The following is a 22527-nucleotide window of genomic DNA, read 5'->3' as shown; positions in this document are numbered from 1 at the left end:
AAGTGTTGAAGTACGATGTGGTTGATAGTGTGGACAGTCAATCAAAATATGTTTGACTGTTAGATGTTCAGAGCAGTGTGAATACTGTGGAGGATCATTGCCGGTAAGTAAATGGAGGTGAGTCAGATGGGTATGCCCTATTCTTATCCGTGCGAGTACCACTTCTTCTCGCCGAACTGTCTGAGTGCATGAATGCCATAATTTTGGGTCCTGTTTCAATTGAAAAAGTTTGTTATTTGTTTCTTTATGCCATAGCGCTGTCCACTGTGCATGGTATGCTGTTTGAATTATAATATTATAATCAGATGCTGGAATGAAGGCAGAGGTTAAGTCTAAGGTTGATGGATTTTTAGCAGATATATCAGCTAGTTCATTTCCTTTTATGCCTGAATGTGCCGGAATCCAGCAAAACTTCACTAGTTGTTGACGGTTGTCAATTTGCAATAGCAAACTCCTGATTTTAATTAAAATATGGTGATTCTGTTGAGGGGGATTCTGCATTACTCTAATTGAGCTGAGAGAGTCAGTGTAAACTATATATTTTGCAGATGGGTGTAGAGTCATATTTTCGAGGGCTAATTGTATTGCATACAGTTCTGCTGAAAAGTTGGTATACTCAGGTGGAAGAGAAGCTGATATGATAGCAGAGGGAAACACTGCTGCTGCTCCAACAGTTGAAAAAGATTTGGAACCATCCGTATATACCGGCAAGAAGTCAGCACAGCTTTGAAGATGGCTAGCATGGAGTTGTTGCACATTCAGTGTCGGTAGGCGATTCTTTCCCCATTGTAGAAAATAAGTATCACAAGTTAGTTGAGGAAACGGGGTCCACGGAGGATGAGAGTAATTTTCTATCTGTTGCCTATTGTGGAGAGGAACATTCCAGTTCTGTGATATTTCAAGAAGCCGTAGGCCAGCTGGTCGGATTTTACCTGGTTTATTTCTATAGAGATTAATTAGTGGTTGATTAAAAAGGTATGGCTGAATAGGATGCAAAGAGCAAGTCTGTATTTTGGCTGCATATTTAAGTAACAGCATTTTTCTGCGGAGATGCAGAGGGGGGCTCATGAGCTTCAATGTATGGACTATGAGTTGGAGATGTCCTATACGCACCAATTGCAATCCGCAGTGCATTATGTTGAATAGGATCCAGCCAGCGTAGTACACTCTTTCGGGCAGAATCATAAACTGGAGCACCATAATCTAAACGGGATCTGATCAATGCCCTATATAAGAGCAGCAAAGTTGTACGGTCTGCTCCCCAAGAATGGGCAGATAAAGCTCTTAGCATGTTGATCTTTTTGAGACAGGTAGTACGTAACCATTTAACATGCTCAAAGAAATTCAGCTTACTGTCCAGGATTAGTCCCAAGAATCTGATATTGCTGGCAATCGGAATGGTGGTATTTGATATCCGAAGTTCAGGATCCGTATGCAGTTTGCGTTGATTGCAAAAGTGAATCGCAACTGTTTTTTGTTGGGAAAGACGATATCCATTGCGCTCAGCCCACTTTTGTACTTTATTGAGAGATATCTGCAATTGCCTTTCAATAGATCTCATATTCTGTGAATGGCAAGAAAGAGAGAGATCGTCAGCGTAAAGGCACGCCTTTACAGTATTTGGAAGTTCTTTTGTGATAGAATCAATTCTGAGGGCAAAGAGGGTTGCACTCAAAACTGACCCTTGTGGTACTCCTTCTTGCAAGAATGTAGTAGAAAGGGAATTTTGATATCGCACCTGGAAAGATCTGCTCTTGAGGAAGTTCTTAATAAATATAGGCAGGTTGCCACGGAGACCATGATTATGGAGGTCACGAAGAATTCCATAACGCCAGGTGGTATCGAATGCCTTCTCTATATCTATGGAGACCATAACTAGGTGTTCGTTTTTAACAAAGGCATTGCGAATTTCGGATTCAGCCTTGATCATCAGATCAAAGGAGGACCTGTTTTGGCGAAAGCCATGCTGACTATTACTTAGTAGATGTTCGCTTTCAATGATCCAAGCGAGTCGACTGTGGATCATTTTTTCAAGAATTTTACCGAGGCAACTGGACAGAGATATTGGTCTGTAACTATTAGGATTGGAGGGGTCTTTTCCAGGTTTCAAAAAGGCCAGAACTGTAGCATGGTGCCAAGAAGTGGGATAAACATTTCCCAGGAAGATTCGGTTAAAAAAGGCTAGCAGCATTTGTAAGTTTTCCTCATCAAGGTGCTGTAACATAACATAATATATCCCATCTGGCCCAGCGGCACTGTTGCGTGTTGTTCTGATGGCTTGCATAAGTTCACATTTTTGGAGTGGCTGGTTATATGGAAGTAGCAGTGAAGTTCTAAAGTTGATGTGTCTCTGTTCTGCGGTGCTCTTAGTTTTCTGAAATTCCGGAGAGTAGGTGGAAGCAGCTGAGACGTCAGCAAAAGTTTTGCCTAAGGCATTTGCTATATCCAGAGGAGCAGAAACGTTTAGACCATTGCAGGAGAGAATTGGGGAAGGAACAGTTGGAAACTTCCCGGAAAGCTGCCTAATTTTCTTCCATATTAATCGTGGGTTCGTGTTTCTATTGATAGTGGATGCAAACCGAGTCCAAGAATCTTTCTTGGCTTGTCTTTGAATGAGACGAGCTTTTGCTTTTAGTTTCTTGTATTGAATAAGATTAACTGTAGTTGGAGTTCGCCGAAATAAATTCCATGCTTTATTTTGTTCTTTCTTCGCTTTTGTGCATTCCTCATTCCACCAACAGTTGAAATGGCGTAGAGTCTTTGAATTTGATATTGGAATTGAGCTTTTAGCTGCAAATAAAAGGCAGGAAGTGATATAGTCGGTAACTTCATCTATGGGATGTAGTTGTATAATTTTTTTGTCCAATGTGATTGCTGATTGAAATTTGTCCCAATTAGCTTTAGAAAATTTCCATTTCCTGCAGGGTTCGTCTAATGGTGGTTGTGTAGTCATCAGATTACAAACAATTTGAAAATGGTCGCTGCCCATGGGATTATCCAGAGCGGACCATTGCATGACTGAAAACAGTATCGGGGAGCAAATCGATAGGTCAATGGCAGAAGTCTGTCCATTAGGTAACTGTATATGGGTGTGCGAACCACTGTTAAGAAGAGTGAGGTTTTCTTTATCCAGCAAAGTTTCGATCAGTCGGCCGCGTCGGTCTAATTTAGTTGATCCCCATAAAGGGTGGTGGCCATTGAAATCCCCTAGCAGGCAGATAGGGGAGGGTAGCTGTAATAAAAGTTCTTTAAGATCAGTATAAGAGTAAGTATGATTTGGTGGGAGATAAACTGAGACTAGAGTTAAAGCAGTCTGACTAATCAGACGCACAGCGACAGCTTCGATTTGGGTTTGGAGAGTGATTTGCCTAGCTGGAATCCTTGTGTTAATTAAGATAGCTACACCACCTCGAGCAGAATTGGATGTATTCCGATCTAGTCGATAGATTGAGTAGTTTTTTATGGAAATGGAAATTTGAGGAGTTAAATAGGTTTCTTGCAGGCAGAAACCAACTGGAGAGTAGCGGTTAATTAAGTAATGAATGTCGTCAATGTTGCCACGAAAGCCTCTGCAATTCCATTGCAAGATGTTAGGCATTACTTGAATTTAGAAGAAGAAGCTGTACCTGACGTGGATGTCTTATGGCGTTCTGGCTTTGGTTTGTCTCTTTTTGGAAATGTAGGGCGACCTGTGTCCATATCTTCTTCTTCTACAAATATTTCCAGAACCGGATCTTCCTGTTTGGGAGAATACTCTGAATGCATCGATGTGTCCTGAATAATCTTTTTTGTAGATGAATTAAGATTATTTGAAGTAGTAGCAATCACTGGTGGAGGAGGAGATTTTGCTGGAATTTTAAGAGGCGTATTACTGGCTTGGTCTGAGTGCTTCAGGGTATTGGACTCTTGCGAGAGAGGACAGCTCGAGCCCAGTCGGAGATTGATATGTTATGTGGAATGGTAACATCAGTTTGCGTGGCTATTGTCTGATATTTTTTTGCGATACTGGCATAGGTACGGTTATGTATAATGGGTGCAACTAATTTTCTTGCTTCCTGATAACTAACTTTATTTTCAACTTTATATTGCATAATTTTTTTCTCTGTTTTCCATCTCTCACATGTCTTAGAGTAGGCCGGATGGTTGCCTTTGCATTTGGGACAGATCATTTCTTTCACTGAACAATCACTTTGAATGTGATCAGAGGATCCACAGTTGGGACAAACTGGGTTGCTTCTGCATGTCGTTTGAGAGTGGCCATACTTTTGGCATTTATAACATCTCAGCGGATTTGGTATAAAAGGACGAGTGCGGCAAAGAAGAAATCCTGCTTTTATTGATGAGGGCAGATTTGGACTGTTAAAGGTGAGAATTATATTTCTGGTAGGTATCAGTATATTGTCTCTTTTGACCATAATTCTTTTTACAGCAATGACATTTTGTTCCTTAAGTTCTTCTTTAATTTCTTCCTCCGTCACATTCATCAGGTCCCAACTAGATATTACACCCTTTGATGTATTTAGGGTTGCATGTGGAGTTACGTTAACTGGAATACCAGCAAAAGTTGTCATTTTTAGTAGTTTTTCAGAATGCCTGTGGTTTAGAGTTTCAACAAGTAAGTCCCCTGATTGCAGTCTCTTAACCGTCTTGGGAGACCCTGCAATATTTTCCAGATGTTTTTGGATTAGAAAAGGGGATAGCTTACTGAGAGGCTGTTCTGATAGTGAGTGCATTATTAAAAATGCTGGTAAGTCTGTCACCGAGGGATTTGTTTTCAACCTCTTTGCTTGTGACGAGTCATGTTTATTTTCAGTATCTGGTCGACAGCTTGTCGACTCTATAGTTGGAAACATATTTTTTTCCATGTTGGCTCCTCTTAGCCCCTGGCAGATGGACTTTTCTGCCAAGGTTACCGGCCCCGCCACGGGGAGGCAGGAGCAGTGCCTGGTGTGACCAAGCGAAGTTAGTAGTGATTAGTCTATTAAATATGAAAAAAGAAAGGTTACTTTCCTTTCTTGCTCTCGATCAGTACTTTTGAAAAAAGAGCTGCTATTAAATAAAAGGATTTATTAAGGAGAAGAACGTAAAAGAGAACTAGAATTCACCTTTTGAGAATCGCAGTGAAAGCACAGAGAAATCGCTTAGTCACAATCGCTTGGCACCCGGGGCCAGACGAACTTGCATAGCAAAGTACCGTTCACTATACGATGTGTAGTAAGCACCAGTCACTGTGATCACGTTTGTGAATTTAATTTTAATTCCATTAAATAGCAATTCTAATTAGCGAAAATAGGAGGAATATTATCCACAGACTATAAAAACAAAGATATATTAAGCACAAATTTACCCTTTATTACCTTACCAATTAAAAAATTAAATGATATGTAAAAATTGGAATAATTAATACGTACTGTAATATGTACATACTAACTAGTTGACATTTCTGTTCACTGACATTTGTGGGTGGGGGTTAAAATTTAAAACAGTAAAAAGATAAGCAATCAATAACAAAGAACATGACACACACAAATTGCAAGTAACACGATATGCGATACGCGCAAGTGAGAATGGAGTAACGAGTTACAAAGCTTTAAAAATAGGAATGAAGAGAAGATTTGAAAATTAATTTTTTTATATGATTGAAGATTTCATGGAAGTGTAAACACATTTCACCATAATAACCCACAGAATTCCAGATATCGGTATTATCACAAATTCAGTAAGATCGAGTTTACTGTCCATTTATGATAGATTTTGCTAACAGAAAAGCCCAATAAACAGGTGAACGCTAATTGTTTTTATTGTTTTATGGTTGTGACCTCCAGAATTTCGACTGAACCATGTGGTACTGTCGGAGACAATCATAGGGTAATCTCCAGTGCTGCGGTCTCCTGCCCTAATTAAACGGCATGCTGTCCCAATTAAGCGAAGTAAACCCTGGCTATTTTCTTCTTTGGTTTCTGTTTTTTAAGATTTGTCCCAAATAAACGGCTACCCCGATTAACCAGTGGCCCAAATAATCGGAATCCACTGTATATATATATATAATTATACATATATTTGAATAGCGTTCAAAATAGTTGAAAATGGAATCTTTCATAATAAAATAAAATAGTACAGCATACATCAGAGGCAGCAAAAAGCATATTCCTCTACATGATGCTTGAAATATAACCATATAAATAAGAATAAGAGTTAAAATAAAATAATGCCAGCAGTATGGTAAGACAAGAGCGAAAATAATCAAAATTAAACCTAAATCAAACTGGGGGGGAAGAGAAAATAAACCAAAAATAGACTGACCATTATGCCCCATCTCGACAGAGGACCACAAGGCCAATAATGGTCAGGGAATTGCTGCATTTCTATCGCTGGACAAATCGCCGCAAAGGAGAATCAATCGAAAGATCAACCCGCCATCCAATCCTCAGATCAAACCACCAATGCAGAAGATTTGAACAGCGGTGGTCCTGATGCAGCGAAAATTAAAAAACAGAACAGCTACAAGCACTCCAGTGCAAAGCCACACTACTGATAAAATAATCTCAACCAGATTATATAGACGAATAATGAACTATGTCTATTTTTGGTTTATTTTATTGTAGTGGTTAACACCTGTTGGTAATATTTCACATAAATTTGGACCTGGTACCCATCAGAGGGAGTACCACTAAATTTCTATTTAATTGGCTTTCAAAATTCAATGAATTATTATTCTTTCATTTAGATTTTCTAAATAATTTTAGAGAGTTTCTACTGCAATATTTTTACTCTTGTTACCCTTCTCTTCCATATATGCTATACAGTTTAAAGCAGTTTTTAAACTTAATGCTTAGAAAATGACGCATACAATTTTTTTGGTCGCTGTTTCAGCTATAATTGCCCACAAAAAAGCTCCAGTGATCTCTGGCATTGTATTCTAACCTATGTCATTCAGATGGGAGAGGAAAGATGGGGGGGGGAGGTCGATCACTTTCTAATCTACTTGACAGTAGGTTAGGAGAAACCAATGAAAGCCATATATTTGAGTTTGATATATGTTTATCTGCATTTTTTGGCATTTTGTTAAAAATTTGTGTATACTAATTCCACATATGACTTTAGTTTTTACATGGCATCAATGATTTTCCCAGAAATTAAAGAAAAGCAAATATATAATAATATTATATTAGATTTATAATAAAAAAAAAAAAAAAAAAAAATTTTACATCTGTAGAAATGGTATTAATATTTGCAACAAAACATTACTGTACAAGCAGGGCATAGCCTCATTCTGTACATAGCAATGAGCAAACAAGGTTGCTAATTGGTGCACTCATCTCACATTGTGGAGGCATTTTGCCACAAATTGCCTTGGTATTGCACTACTCTAGATTAAAAAAAAAAAAAAAAAAAAACACTGCCCCAATGAAGAAGTGTATGGATAGTTATTTATAGATATGACATTACCCAAACCACTGGTTTCAAATCATTGGTGAGCATATATGCACTGTGAGACCAGAAAAATTCAGTTTCGGATGCAAGATGATGCAAACAAGCAAAATAAATTGAAGTAATTTAGGGCAATAGTCTCTCATGCTGCAAGAATAGGGCATAGCATGGTGAAGAGTCTCTACAACGTGAAATTGATGCACTAAATAGCAAATCTTGCTCATCACTTTGTAGAGAATGAAACTATGCCCCTTCTTCTAACTAATTGCAGTGTAGCTTACACTTACTGTAGGATTCTTCTGTGTACCATTGATAATTTGAAATTATCCCATACTTTTTTAAATTTTGGGACTCTACAGCAAAGTCTGCTTGTCTTTTAGAAGAATTTCTGGAGTCCCATGTCCCACCTCTTGTAAAATTTTCCTGAAGTACCAGATTTATAAGGTTTTACTGCAATTTATATCTGAATATAACAATTTTTGAATTATTACATCAGATCTAAAAAGATTAATACTAAGTTCACTAAAATTTATTTTGACAAGAGATAGCTCAGTAGGATGTATACTAGATGTAATTTCTTCAAACAGCAGATTTATTTAAATCCGGTAAGTCTTCCACATATTGTAATGTTGCTATGTTTAGATAAGTACTATTACATTTAACTTAATTATACAGGAATAAATCTTTAATGTATCTCTCTATTACAGAAGATTTAGGAGAAGTCCGGTTGGCCTGCCTCCCTAAAATCCACTCATGAAAACCTTCTCAATGGTAAGCCCTGTTACGTCACTTAGGTGGCAACGAATGTGTAGAGTGGTTCTCTTCAAGATGCCTGGTCAGCGTGAAGAGGAAAAGACCAAACCCTCCAGCATATGAAAGCATGACGAAACAAATGGCCCTCAGTCCCCAGCAGCTTTCACTCTCCCTCTTACGGCAGCGAGAGGATCAGAGTGGAAGCAGAGGGTGCTAAGAATCTCTGGGTAAGACCAGGCTGCCATGCACGGAAACTGAACTTGGCCTGTTATAACGTAAGAACACTCATCAGTGAAGACAGGATATTAGAGCTGGAAAAGGAATTAGAAAATGTGAATTGGAATATCATCGGTTTGGCTGAAACAAGAAGAAGAAATGAATCACTTATAAGTTTATCAAGTGGAAATCTGCTGTACACCAATGGAATCAGTGAAAGGAGTGAAGGTGGAGTTGGGTTTCTGGCCCATAAAGATTTTAAAAACAACATTTAGGAATTCAAAAAGTATATCACCAAGAGCGTCAAGACTAATACTCAAGATTTCTAAGAGATACAAGCTAAAGATTATAATGATTTATGCACCAACATTGAGCCATGATGATGAAGAGGTTGAAGAAACGTACACCGAAATTGAGAGTCTTCTAGATGAGCAGAAACCCCACTACACTATTATTATGGGAGACTTCAATGCTAAGGTTGGAAAAAGACAAAACAGTGGCAGAAAGGGGAAATATAGGAAATTTTGGAATTGGTGAAAGAAATGAAAGAGGTGAAAGACTTGTGGAATTTGCAGAATCTCAAGGACTGTCAGTAATGAACACTTTTTTCAAGAAAAGGGTGAACAGAAAGTGGACATGGAAGAGTCCAAATGGATTAACTACTAATGAAATCGACTTCATCCTCACTAACAGAAGATATATTGTGAATGATGTTACTGTCCTGAATAAGGTAAATGTTGGAAGTAATCACAGAATGGTAAGATGTACACTTGATATAGATGTAAGAAAAGAAAGGAAAAAGCTGACTCGAGTAAATAATACAAAGGTCTTTGAGATAACAGAAGAGGAGAAAAAGCAGTATGTACTGGAACTTAAGAACAAGTTTGAGCTTCTGTAGACTGCTCAGGACCAAGATATCGACGAGGAATATTACAACTTTCTGAAAGTGATAAAGCCCAAGAAACCTATAGGGAAACAGAAATCCAAAGAAGAAAAAATTAGTCAAGAAACACTTGTCATGATGAACCAAAGACGACAAATGAAGAGCAAGAAAAACACTGACAGGGAGAAAATTGAGTATACTGAGTTATGCAAAGCCATTAGAAAGAGACTCAGAGAGGACATAAGAAGATTTAACACAAGAAAAGTAGAACAGGCATTAAGGGAAAACAAAGGATTTAAATCAGCAGCCATGAGCAGTAATACAGAAAGACAAATGATACTGAAACTGAAGAATAGCGATGGTTTACTTATAAACAGCAGACAAGGCATAATTCAAATAGCAGAAGACTACTATAGAGAATTATACAAGGAGCAGGGGAATGATGCCAGCAGTGGGGAAGATGGATTGCAAAGTAGCAACACATATGACATACCCAATATTCTTCCTGATGAGGTAGAACATGCATTGAAGAAAATGAAGAATCAGAAAGCTCCGGGGGAAGATGAAGTTACTGTAGATTTGTTAAAATTGGGAGGAAGAGACATAACACAAAAACTGGCACGGCTCTTCACAAAGTGCATTAGAAAAGGTGTGACGCCTAATGAGTGGAATAATGCAATCATAGTTTTGCTGCATAAGAAAGGAGATAAATCAGAAATTGGAAATTATAGATCAATTAGCTTGTTATCCCACATCTACAAGTTGTTCACAAGGGTCATTACTAACAGATTAGAAAGAATACTTGATGAGAATCAACCGAAAGAGCAAGCTGGCTTTAGGACAGAATTCTTAACTATGGATCACCTTGACGTAATATCACAGCTAATGGAGAAAGCAAATGAATATAAAACACCATTATGCCTGGCATTTGTGGATTATGAAAAGGCATTTGACTCCATACTGCATAAGGCAATGTTTCGGGCACTGGAAAGACAAGGCATTGATACCCCATATATTATGATTTTGAAGAAAATATATGAGAGTGCTACCTCCTTTATTAGACTAGACAAAGACAGTAGGAAATTTAAAATTGAGAAAGGAGTTCTACAAGGAGACACAATATCTCCGAAGCTGTTTACTGCTGCCCTTGAGGAAGCTTTCAGAAGATTAAACTGGTTGCAGAAAGGAGTCAATGTGAACGGAGAGTACCTAAACCATTTACGATTTGCAGATGACATTGTGGTCATAAGCCATGATCCCAAAGAATTAGAGGAAAATCTTAATCAGTTATGCACAGTTAGTAAGGATTTTGGACTAAAGATGAATGTGGCTAAAACAAAAGTAATGATGAACAAGTATGCCACGGAAAGGGAAATAATGATTGAAGGAGCAGTAATTGAAAAGGTGGAGTCATATACTTATTTGGGACAAGTTATTAGCTGTAATAATGATAAATGGCTGGAAGTCAAGAGAAGAATAAATTTTGGATGAATAGCATTCAGGAAATATAGTCACATACTGAAGAGCAATATCCCAGTTTGTCTGAAATGTAAAATAATGAACCAATGTATACTCCCCACCATGACTTATGGAAGTGAAACTTGGGCACTCACCAAAAGAATGGAAGAGAAGCTGAGAACTACACAGCGAAGAATGGAACGAATCATATTGGGAATCAGACTGTTAGATAAGAAGAGAAACACATGGATTAGGCAACAAACTCAAGTAAAGGACATTCTTATCAAAACTAAAGAACTAAAATGGTCTTGGGCAGGACACATAGCTCGAAGACATGATGACAGATGGACTAAGAAAATAACAGAATGGTATCCAAGAGGAGCTAGAAGAAAACCTGGAAGACAAAGGCGGAGATGGATAGATGAAATTGATGAGTTTGTGGGTAGTAAATGGATGGCCAGTGCTCAAAACAGAAGGAACTGGAAAGTTGCTGGAGAGGCTTTCATCCTGCAGTGGATTGAAAATGGCTGATGATGATGATGAAATCTTTAAGTAAATTACAATAAAAGTTTATAATTAAGATAATAGTCATACTATGAACATTACAAACATATTCTACATTACACTGATAATATTCCAATTGGACCACTAGTCTGCAATTAAAGTTTACAATCAAAAAATTATCTTATCTGAATCTGCCCTTACTCTTATATGTCCAGATTCTTTTAGCTTTAGGAGTAGTACCTGAGGAGAGACCAGAACTTTAAATTCTGCAGCAATTTCAAAATCCTGTTTGGAAATTAAGTAAATATTATTCCTCTTCAAAAATTTGATATCCAAAATTTTACAATGCTCACTCAAACAATTTTCACCAAAACACATTACATTAATTTATCAAGTTATGAACTTTCAATCATATGAACGAATTGAAAATTCAATATAAAATTCAACATAAAATTTAATATGCATACTCAAAGTTCGATCTTCCAAACTTGGCTCAACTTCAGATATTCAACAAAACATGATCCTTTACACATATTTGAATACTATACATAATCTTACACATACAGGATGGATCATATGTCAGTTTACAGAAAAGATATACAATTTACTAAGAAGTAATTTACTGAAAACATTTTGAAAAATTCACCTAAATGTCATAAATAACATTGTGTGGATATAATATTAATAAAGTAATATAGGAATGAAATTTACGATATGATATAAATTGCACAAATTATCATACGGTTCATCCTGTACCACACAGTTTTTTTTTTGTTTTTTTTTTGTAAAATTTATTTTGTTACTGAGGTATTGTTGTTAGTTAAGAAACACAAAATCTAAGGAAGTGCATCCAGTTGACAGATGGACAATGCAAAGTTGAGTCAGTTTGATGTTACATAAGCACTGGGAAAGCAAAAATGAGGATAGGAGTTTGTTCTAGGCCTAATGACTCTGATGAGTAAAATGAACAATTATACAGAGAAATAGAGTGGGCCAGTAAATCAGCATCTTATAATGGGGGATTTTAACTTCCCAGATATAGACTGGAACTTATGGGTTGGTCACTCGCACACTAGCAAGGCTTTTGTGGATTTATTGGATGATTGTTTTCTACAGCAGCATGTTAGAGAAAATAAGAGGGAGGAACACTCTTGATCTGATTATCAGTAATGATTATTCATGCATTAAGAATTTAGAGATAAAGGAACCACTAGGAGACAGTGATCATAGTGTACTGATGGGAATTTACTTAAAGATGTAACTACCATCACGAGTAAAGGGAAGGTTTTTGTTTCGTAAAAACAACTACAGTGGTCTCAGTGATTTTTTAGGTTCTATGGAGTGAGACTAACTGATGATGTTACCAGCAGAAAATTCCAAACGGGTAGCATTCAAGGAAGTAATTTTGGAAGCTACTAGACTTTTTGTTCCAACTAAGAAATACTGCTCTAGATTTAGTCACAAATGGATGTCAGATGTACTAATAAGAATTGGGGCAGAGAAGAAAAATGCATGAGATGCACATAAATTGTCAGGCGACACAGAAGGCTATGGCAGATACAAGCTAGTCTGTAATCAAGTCACAAAGGAGGTTAGGCAAGTGAAGGCAGATTACAAGAAATCACTGGCAAAGGATGCTAAGAAAAACAGCAAGCACTTCTTTAGTTATATAAACTCTAAAAGGAAAGGAATGAATCAGATTGGTCCACTTGATATCAATGGTTTGACTGTAGATAATCATTCTCAGATAGCTGCCAAACTAAATGAATATTTTGCATCTTCATTCACACGAGCAGTTATTCAAGAAGGAGAGGGCCAGATGTTTATCAAACTCTAACAGGGAGTTAAATGATTTTGTAATAACTGAGGGCAAAGTGGAGGAGAAATTGTTGAAGTTAAACATAAGAAGGCACCTCGGGTAATAATTAATTGTAATAGAAGCATGTGATGCAAGAAAGCAAGTGTATGAGCTTATGTAGCATCAGCTAAAAAAAAAATTCACACAACCATTCCCTCTAAAAGTTTGTCCAGTTCCTCCAATTTATTTAAGCTATCAGCTTCCACAATGACAGATGGAAGTTTGTTCCAGCAATTAACCACCCGCTGGCTAAAGACAAATTTTCGCATATCTATTCTACAGCTGTCTTTCCTCAATTTGAATTTATGCCCCCTTAGGTTCGTAATGTAAGCAAGCAGAAGAATCCCATCAGAATTCAACGTGCTCAACCCATTCAAGGCCTTATAGACCTCTATCAGATCACCTTGCAGGTGCCTAGTCTCCAGCCGCTGCAATTTTCAGAACTTAAGCCTCTTTTGGTAAGAGGAACCCCTTCGTTCCCCTCACTAATATTGTAATATAACTTGATAGATGGGATCTATCCAGTTATATTAAAGGAGGTGGCAAAGAGAGTAAGCAAACCCTTAGCCATAATTATGAGAGCATCCTTGGACTCAGAGTAAGTCCCCATGGACTGGAGATGTGCAAATGTATCTCCAATTCGCAAAGTGAGATCAAACGGTGATACGAGTAATTACAGACCTGAAACAGAAATGAAACTAGTTAAAGATGAATTGTAGGATCATCCTGACAAGACTGCAGTAATTATCCAGACACAGCATGAGTTTGTTAAGGGAAAGTCTTGTGTGACAAATTTGATTGGATATTATGATATGGTTACAAAGGAACTGGATGCAAAAAATAATTTTGATATCATATACTTTGACTGTAGGAAAGCTTTTGATACTGTTGCACATGGAAGACTACTGTTGAAATTGGAGCAGTATGGCATTACGGGGAAGTTGATATAATGAATAAAAGAATGGTTGGGTGGGAGAAGATAGAGAGTGGAAATCAATGGATACTGTTCTAATTGGAGTAATGTTATTAGTGGTGTCCCTTAGGGTTCGGTGTTGGGCCCAGTGTCATGTATATTTATCAAGGATACTGACGAAGGTATATCAGGTTTAATGTCCAAATTTGCAGATGATACAAAGGTTGGCAGGGATGTTAATAACAGTAAATGACAGTATGCTGCTGCAACAGAATCTGGAAAAAGTTTGGTAGATGGGCTGAGAAGTGACAACTGAAGTTTAACATTGACAAATGCAAAGTACTGCATATGGGAGGCAGTAACACCAGAGAAATGTACCAACTGGATAGTTACAGACCTGGGGATAATTGGGCAGTCAGATATGAAGTTTTCTGAGCAGTGCAGACAGGCTGCCAGAATAGGTCATGTAGTCTTGTCAGTGATATACAGGAATTTGCGAGCAGGGATAAGGAGGTCATTATCTCCTTGTGTAAGGCAATGGTCAGGCCAAACCTCGAGTACTGCGTACAGGTCTGGAAGCCTCATTTTAGAAGGATGTAGAGTTGCTATAACAAGTACAGAGAACGGCAACAAGACTGGTGAAGGGAACAAAGGGGTACTCTTATGAAGAAAGGCTTAATTTCTGCAATTTGCAGAAATTAAGGCACCTGCAAGGCGATCTGATTGAGGCATATAAGGCCTTGAATGGATTGAGCAGGCTGAATACTGATGGGACTCTTCCTCTTGCTCAGATTACAAGCCTGAGGGGGCATAGATTCAAACTGAGAAAAGACAGTTATAGAATAGATGTGTAGAATTTGCCTTTAGCCAGCAGGTAGTTGATTGCTGGAACAAACTTCATTCTGTTATTGTGGAAGTTGATAGCTTAAATAAATTCAAGGCAGAACTAGACAAACGTTCGGAATGAATGAATCAGTGAAATGGGAAGATTTTTTTTTTTGGCCGATGCTCTATAAGCTTGCTTTCTTGCATCATGTGCCTCTACTAATGCTATTTTCTTGTTATTTAAGACTACTGTCCTGTGAAACTGAAGATATTTTTTTTCCAGGTCATGGGGGGGAGAGAGAGAGGGGGGGACCTTAAAGGATGCACCAGGAACATAGGAGGCGTTTTTGATAACTGCTATCACTATTTCTGGTTACAATTTACAGTGGAAAGTGATATGAATTGAAACCACCAAAAATCTCTCTTGATCACTTGTTCTTTTATAGTATAGAAAAGAAGCATGGAGATGATTTGGTACTTCAGAAATTTCTGAAATACTCCATACTTCAAAAATTAACTAGAATATAAGCATGTTTTGAAATTTTAGTATAACATTTTTTAACATATTGCACATTTCTGAACTGAAAGTGGATCAGCATCACTATTATGCATGTCTTGTTGAAATTTGAATGAGACATGTATAATGTGATATAGAGTGACCAAATATAAAAAGAATGTGCACTTTATTCAATTTTTATCTGTTTCTAAAGCTTTGCTGAAAACAAAACTAGTTGCAGCACAAACACTTGATGACGTAACATTTCTATGATGCTTTGGAATTATGCTCAACTTTTTTTTTTTTGGCACTTTATGAGCACCTTATTTGGCAATGTACATTCATGTATATTGCCCCAAGACCACAGCTAGTTCATTTATCACTCAGTAGCAATCATTATAATGTGCAGTACTGGACCTAAATGCTTAGAAAATAATGTGTAATCATAATGATAGGCAAAGATTTTTTTTTTTTTTTAGTAATGACAAGAGAGAATGATTAAATTGAACAATGTATGTGGCCCTACTTATTTTAAATAAATTTTTTTTCTGTTTATACTCCGGCACGACAACCAAGTCAGTAGAGTTTACAATAAATCGTCAATACAAATATTTATCATATTTGGTAGTCATGGGCTTGAACCCCGGTCCACTCAAGCAACGCGTGCTATGCACTCTCGCTCCTGACCACTGGGCTACGTTTCGTAGTAGTAATGATAGCAGTAATTCTGTCTTTCAAGCAAAAGAAAGAATCCATTTGGCTAGAGAGTGGAACACTTTGCACACAAATAAAAACTTGTCCACAAACATATATACAACTGTCACAGGAATACTGCCATACAAAGAGGTTCAATGACTGTGTATATATATATATATATATATAAAACATGTAAAATAGATAAAATGTCTGTGAAAATGGAAATAAAAAAATACACAAAGTGCCTGAATTAAGAGAAGTTTAAGGGATAGTAGAAACTGGAAGTGAAATAGTGGTGAAAAAGTGAAAGAATTTGAAAAACCTAGTACAAAAATGAACTGAGACTGAGGAAGCAAACAATATACAAAAATAATTTTATACAAATAAATAAAAAATAATAAATAACAAATAAATAAATAACACTGTATTCAGATATGGGAGGACAATTTTAGCAAGAGGTTGAATCAAGGGATGGCAAATATGCAAAATATGAATACCGTAAATGAAAAGATGATACATTATTTTCCAGGTCATGGGGGGGGGGGAAGAGACAGAGAGAGAGGAATTTCATCAGGGAACTATTCCTGACCATATATCAGGCACTGCATTTCCAAACTTGTCTATAGTAATAGAAAAAGGGTGAGAGCAAATATGTGGCCTTTATCGTAATACTAACAGACAAGGTAGTCCATACACAGTGTAAAAATTAAATTAATAATGTAATTTTTAAATTTAATACAAATTTACAAAAGTGTAATGTGAAATATAATGCAACTGTTTGTACCGTGCAGAAGGGATAAAAAGTAATTAAATTAACGTGGTTAAAAAATGCAAAAATTCAAATATACAGCAGAGAAATTTGATCAAAAAGTGTGAACAAGCAAATGGTATAGGGAATGGTAAAATTCTTGGGGTGGGAAAGGGGAGAAAAAAGATGGTCAAAAGAAGGTGAAAATAGCGATAGGATGCAGGATAGTCAGAGTGTTCTTATCACCCTTGTATTACACTAATAGTTTTCTGAATGGTAAAAAAAACAGAAAAAGACAGTACAAAGATAAAAAGTCATAAAAAATACTGAACTCACTGGGTGTGTAAGGCCCAACCTTACAGAAAAGGTTCTGATATAATTCCAGTTCCGGTATAAAGGGTTCTGGTATATTTTTGTACTAGGTGAAAGAAAAGTGAAAGAATTTTTCAAATTCTTTCACTTTTTCTTTTTCACTTTGCATTTCACAATGCAAAAATGCTTGATCTGATGTCAGCTGAAATAAATATTGATACATGATCAGGTATTTCATCAGGGGACTATTACGGCTGACCAGTTTATTTGCAGTTCCTGATACATGGTCAGGTGTAGTCCCCAGATGAAATACGTGATCATGTAGCAACATTTATTTCAGCTGACATCAGATCAAGCATTTTTGCATTACCTATATTAGACCATTTACTAAAAATGTTTCCCCCCCACATCTGATGACAGCTATACCATTTTCATTTTATTTTGATGTATTAATTTTACTTTACAGTTCCCCCACTTTATATTGGCTTGGCAATTCAGCCAATAATTTTCTTAATTCATCATAACCTCTAGGATATTAACATTCTTTCACTTTTCACAAATCTACTACACTTCTTTTTCTACTTTCCTCACCCTTCTGGCTACTGAAACTTTGTGTAACTATCACATCCATTTATGCATACTGAATTCACTATATTAATACTACTTTATATACACATACATACATATATATGTATATGTTAATTAATTGGGATAAACCTATTATACATATCAAACATATTCATGATATTATCTTTTGGTTGAAACATAGCAAACTCAGAGCACTCACCAAAATCAACTCTACCTATAAACATAATAATATACACTTAAACCACCTACTTAAGGATATCTTTAAATTTATGTTGAATAAAAAAACTATGGTTACAAACGAATACATTAATATTAAATTCAGCAACACACTATTGGATCATATATGCTTAGATAAGATTATCAACATATACAAACACGAAATTGCCTATTACCAATGCACACATTTACACCAGATTCAACTATAATAAACCATTTGGACTTACAGTTTGTAATTACAAGAAAACGGCTTGCAACCTAGTTAATAGTGATATTGAGGCCGAATGCTATTGCCATTTACCTCAATATCAGGCCTACGTGGACAAGCACCATAAACATATCATCACCGGAGATCTGAGTATTATAGGCTACCCCGATCTGTGCGAAAATCTTTCATTTGGTTTTAAATTTAGGCCTAATACTAACATCAATACCACAATGGTTAATAAACAACTACACTTAGATTTAATGCAGTTCTGCTTAAAATTATCTTACAAACATTACATACCTTTAGAAGCTTTCCACATTTGGCTTACACTTACATACCAGGCAATTGAAAAATAGATAATGTTAATATACAATAAATTACCACCTACTAAGGTTTTCAATCTAGTCAAAATTAAACAGAATCTAAATAAGATATAAAATAGGTTTATAATTACAGCCTAATTTATAAAAAATTTTACACTGCCATATTATTAAATGAACTAAACAATAGTCCCAGATATAAATTAATAACCAACAACCGCAACGCCATTACAAAGAAAATACTGGCCATGCATAAAAAGTTAAAAGTTAACTAACCATAACACTAAGTATCCATACATATACTGCATACCTAAATTTCATAAAACACCTACTGGTTTTAGATTTATCACTTCATGTAGAGACAGCTACGCTAAGATTCCGCATCATAAACACCTACTTAAAATTATTTTCAACAATATAGATAATTCAAATATCATACTCAATAATAGCCCGATATTAAATTACCTAAATACCAATAAAGACAATAATACTATAGAATATATTAATACGTATGACTTTAATAACCTGTTTACCAGTATCACACATAACAGTCTAAAAACCATGTTTAATAATTATAACAATAAATATAAAAATATATTACCGTGTCAGCAATACTACTGGGATGACCTTATTAACCTTTGCATTTTCAGCAACTACATCTTTAATGGCAGTAACATATATAGAGTAACATATATAGACAGCTCTTGTCTAGTCACTAACCTATATCAATTTGAAAATAACTTTAAACAGGACATTATACTATACAGATATATAGATGATTTGATTGTTATTAACAAACCAAACTTCCACACAGAAGCCACTAAACACTACCCACCTGAATTAATATTAGAATGTACTAACACAAATAGTTCCAAATCAGCTACCTTCCTAGACTTAGACATATGCATAGTTAATAGTGCTATACACACCAAACTATATAACAAACGAAACAAATTTCAATTTAATTCCATAGACCTCACTAATTGGAACTCAAACATCTCCAAACGGATTCACAGAAATATTATAGTTGTGCAAGGTATTAGAAGAACTAACATATGTAACATGGTAGATTACATTATAGATACCCTTATCGATTTCAGATCTAAGCTAATAAAAAATGGATTCCCACACTATATTACTGCACGATACCTACATAAAGTTATTTTGATAATTATTAACAAAAGACACAATGATAACCTTAACCCACATCTTATTATGGATAAAGTCTTGAGCTGCACATATACAGCATAGATTATGTAGGTGTATCTCGTTATTGTTACTATTGGCATAGGTAACTTTTGTTGGACATGTATATATGTATATAGTAGGCACTGCCCATGGAGTAAATCATATATAGCTTACACTCACTGAAAAAGTCGTACCTATATTTACTCCATGGGTAGGAATTTATTCTATTATACTCTACAGTGACTCCGAGTGCCATCTATTTGTTGACATTACTATATGCTAGTTCCATATTAATATACAAAATTACAGAGGGCACTATAGAAATTTGAATTAATTATGGCAATTTTAGTGACATTAACTACAGAACCTAGGGGGAGCTTCGGTCGGTTAGTGTCACATATACTATACATGCGGAATTATTCGGTCTTTCTAACATTTCTTTTACTGTGGTAAGCAGTTTATATATATATATCTTATACTTACTGACTTTTCTTGTTATATTTAATAACCAGGATCCCTTACTATAAGGGACGGGAAGTTACACTCCCGGTTTTATCCTAAGTAACATTAAGCTTCGCCTTTTTCTATACTTTTTATCTTCAAACAGGCCTATGGGGCTGGGAAATTCCATACTGCAATAATTAAAGACAAACACCAGCCAAGGAATTAAAAATTTACTATAAAAATAAAATATACAGAAATAAAATATAATGAAACACTATCGGAAGACTAAAATATTACAATAAATTACGATAAAATAAACTATGATAAAAACATTAAAAATATAGTTAAAAATACCGAAGCAATAAAATTATCTAAAATAAACTGGATTAAAAGCGATAAAACCTGAAGCTTTCGGAGACTGCTGTCTACTTCTTCAACAGTATACTATTACTGCAATGACACATCCTTAAGAAGCAGGCCCATGGCACTCATGCACATGGTCCATCAGACACATGGTCGGCATTCCCCACGTGCGTATCGGAAACGGAAGTGGCTCGGGAGAGTATCAAACAGAACCGGTCATCCCGTCTGAGGACAACCGCCTCAAACAGGGGGTGTAAACGTGTCCCCCTGTCCCTGTTAGTATTACGACTGGATGAACCGATTCACAAGCTCTCGAGCCACTTCTGTTCCCAAAATCCATGGGCACGGTCTGTAATGACCGCATCTTCAGGGGACATCCGATGATGCTTCTCCCAGAAATGCTCTGCCACAGCAGACCTCGCATAATTAGCAGTCTTAATAGCGGTCATGTGCTCCCCCAGACGATCTTTTAAACGTCGCCCCATCTCTCCCACATAACACTCCTCACAATCCGGGCACTTAATCTCATAGACCACACTACTAGTATAGTCCTGGGCTACGGGATCTTTAACTTGAGACACCACTGTGTGCAATCTTCATTACAGCTCTGCACAGGCTTATCATCATAAGAATAGTGTAGCCAGGGCATTGTTGAATAGGGTGGGGACCCACTGTAGTACCCCCCTAGGATAAGGAAATGGAAATTTGCAGTCACGGCAGACCTCAGGAAGTGTGGGTACCCCCAGAGGGTCTTGGACAAATATATTTATAGGGTAGAGTCCAATCGTAGGGAGTCGCCTGCCCCTGTGGCTACCGCATACATTCCTTACTATCTGGGCCTTTCAGAACGCATTGTATGGGCACTGCGGGAGTGTCAGACCCGCTGTGTGCAACTTCCGGGATGGAGATTGCACACAGTGGTGTCTCAAGTTAAAGATCCCGTAGCCCAGGACTATATTAATAGTGTGGTCTATGAGATTAAGTGCCCGGATTGTGAGGAGTGTTATGTGGGGGAGACAGGGCAACGTTTAAAAGGCAGTCTGGGGGAGCACATGACCACTATTAAGACTGCTAATTATGCGAGGTCTGCTGTGGCAGAGCATTTCTGGGAGAAGCAGCATCAGATCTGCCCTGAAGACGCAGTCATTACGGACCATGCCCATGGATTTTGGGAACGCAAGTGGCTTGAGAGCTTGCGAATCGGTTCATCCAGTCGTAATACTTTTAACAGGGACAGGGGACACGTTTACACCCCCTGTTTGAGGTGGTTGTCCTCAGACGGGATGACCGGTTCTGTTTGATACTCTCCCAAGCCACTTCCATTTCCGATACGCACGTGGGGAATGCCGACCATGTGTCTGATGGACCACATGCATGAGTGCCATGGGCCTGCTTCTTAAGGATGTGTCATTGCAGTAATAGTATACTGTTGAAGAAGGAGACAGCAGTCTCCGAAAGCTTCAGGTTTTATTGCTTTTAATCCAGTTTATTTTAGATAATTTTATTGCTTCAGTATTTTTATTTTTTTTTATTTTTTAACTATATTTTTAACGTTTTTATCGTAGTTTATTTTATTGTAATTTATTGTAATATTTTAGTCTTCCGATAGTGTTTTCATTATATTTTATTTTTATGTAAATTTTTAATTCCTTGGCTGGTGTTTGTCTTTAATTATTGCAGTACTTTTTACTGTAATAACCCTACTTTTCATACCTCATGAACTATTAGAGCAATTCGAGGGGGACTGAGGTACTACAGCTATACTTTACCCTGCTTCCGTTCGCCTTCTTTTAGCTTATGCTACTTTTGTTAACTATATGATATATAATATACCCCATACGTATATGTTTATCAGTGGATGGATCTCTTTCTATATAATTCTACATAATGCTATGTATTACTCTTTTGTAATGCTAGCTATTATTATTTTGTAAATTAGCTATCCGTCAGGCTAATAGTCATCTAGCCAGCTAACAACTAAATTGTGATATACTTTGGTGGTTTGCAACCTAATTATATTAAATTTAAGCTAACATATACTACTTTACCATCATTTGGAATTGCTATCATATACCACCTTACTTTCTTTTGGAATTGCTATCATAAA

General features: G+C 36.6%; 1 protein-coding gene across 1 annotated transcript in view; it reads right to left on the bottom strand.

Moving 5' to 3' along the window:
• LOC150091336 (mitogen-activated protein kinase kinase kinase 4-like) overlaps positions 1-22527 on the bottom strand; it is a 350375-nt gene that overhangs the window by 185428 nt on the left and 142420 nt on the right. Inside the window, exon 11 of the mRNA XM_090390030.1 lies at positions 11447-11530. Within this exon, the coding sequence (XP_090246156.1) occupies positions 11447-11530 (84 nt within the window). The remainder of the gene's footprint in view (positions 1-11446; positions 11531-22527) is intronic.

Source organism: Mastigoproctus giganteus, chromosome 1, assembly GCF_048544385.1.
Source record: "Mastigoproctus giganteus isolate SK-2022 chromosome 1, ASM4854438v1, whole genome shotgun sequence".
Classification (NCBI taxonomy): domain Eukaryota; kingdom Metazoa; phylum Arthropoda; class Arachnida; order Uropygi; family Thelyphonidae; genus Mastigoproctus; species Mastigoproctus giganteus.
Note: the sequence above shows the minus strand (reverse complement) of the source record. Positions and strands in the feature narration are given on the sequence as shown.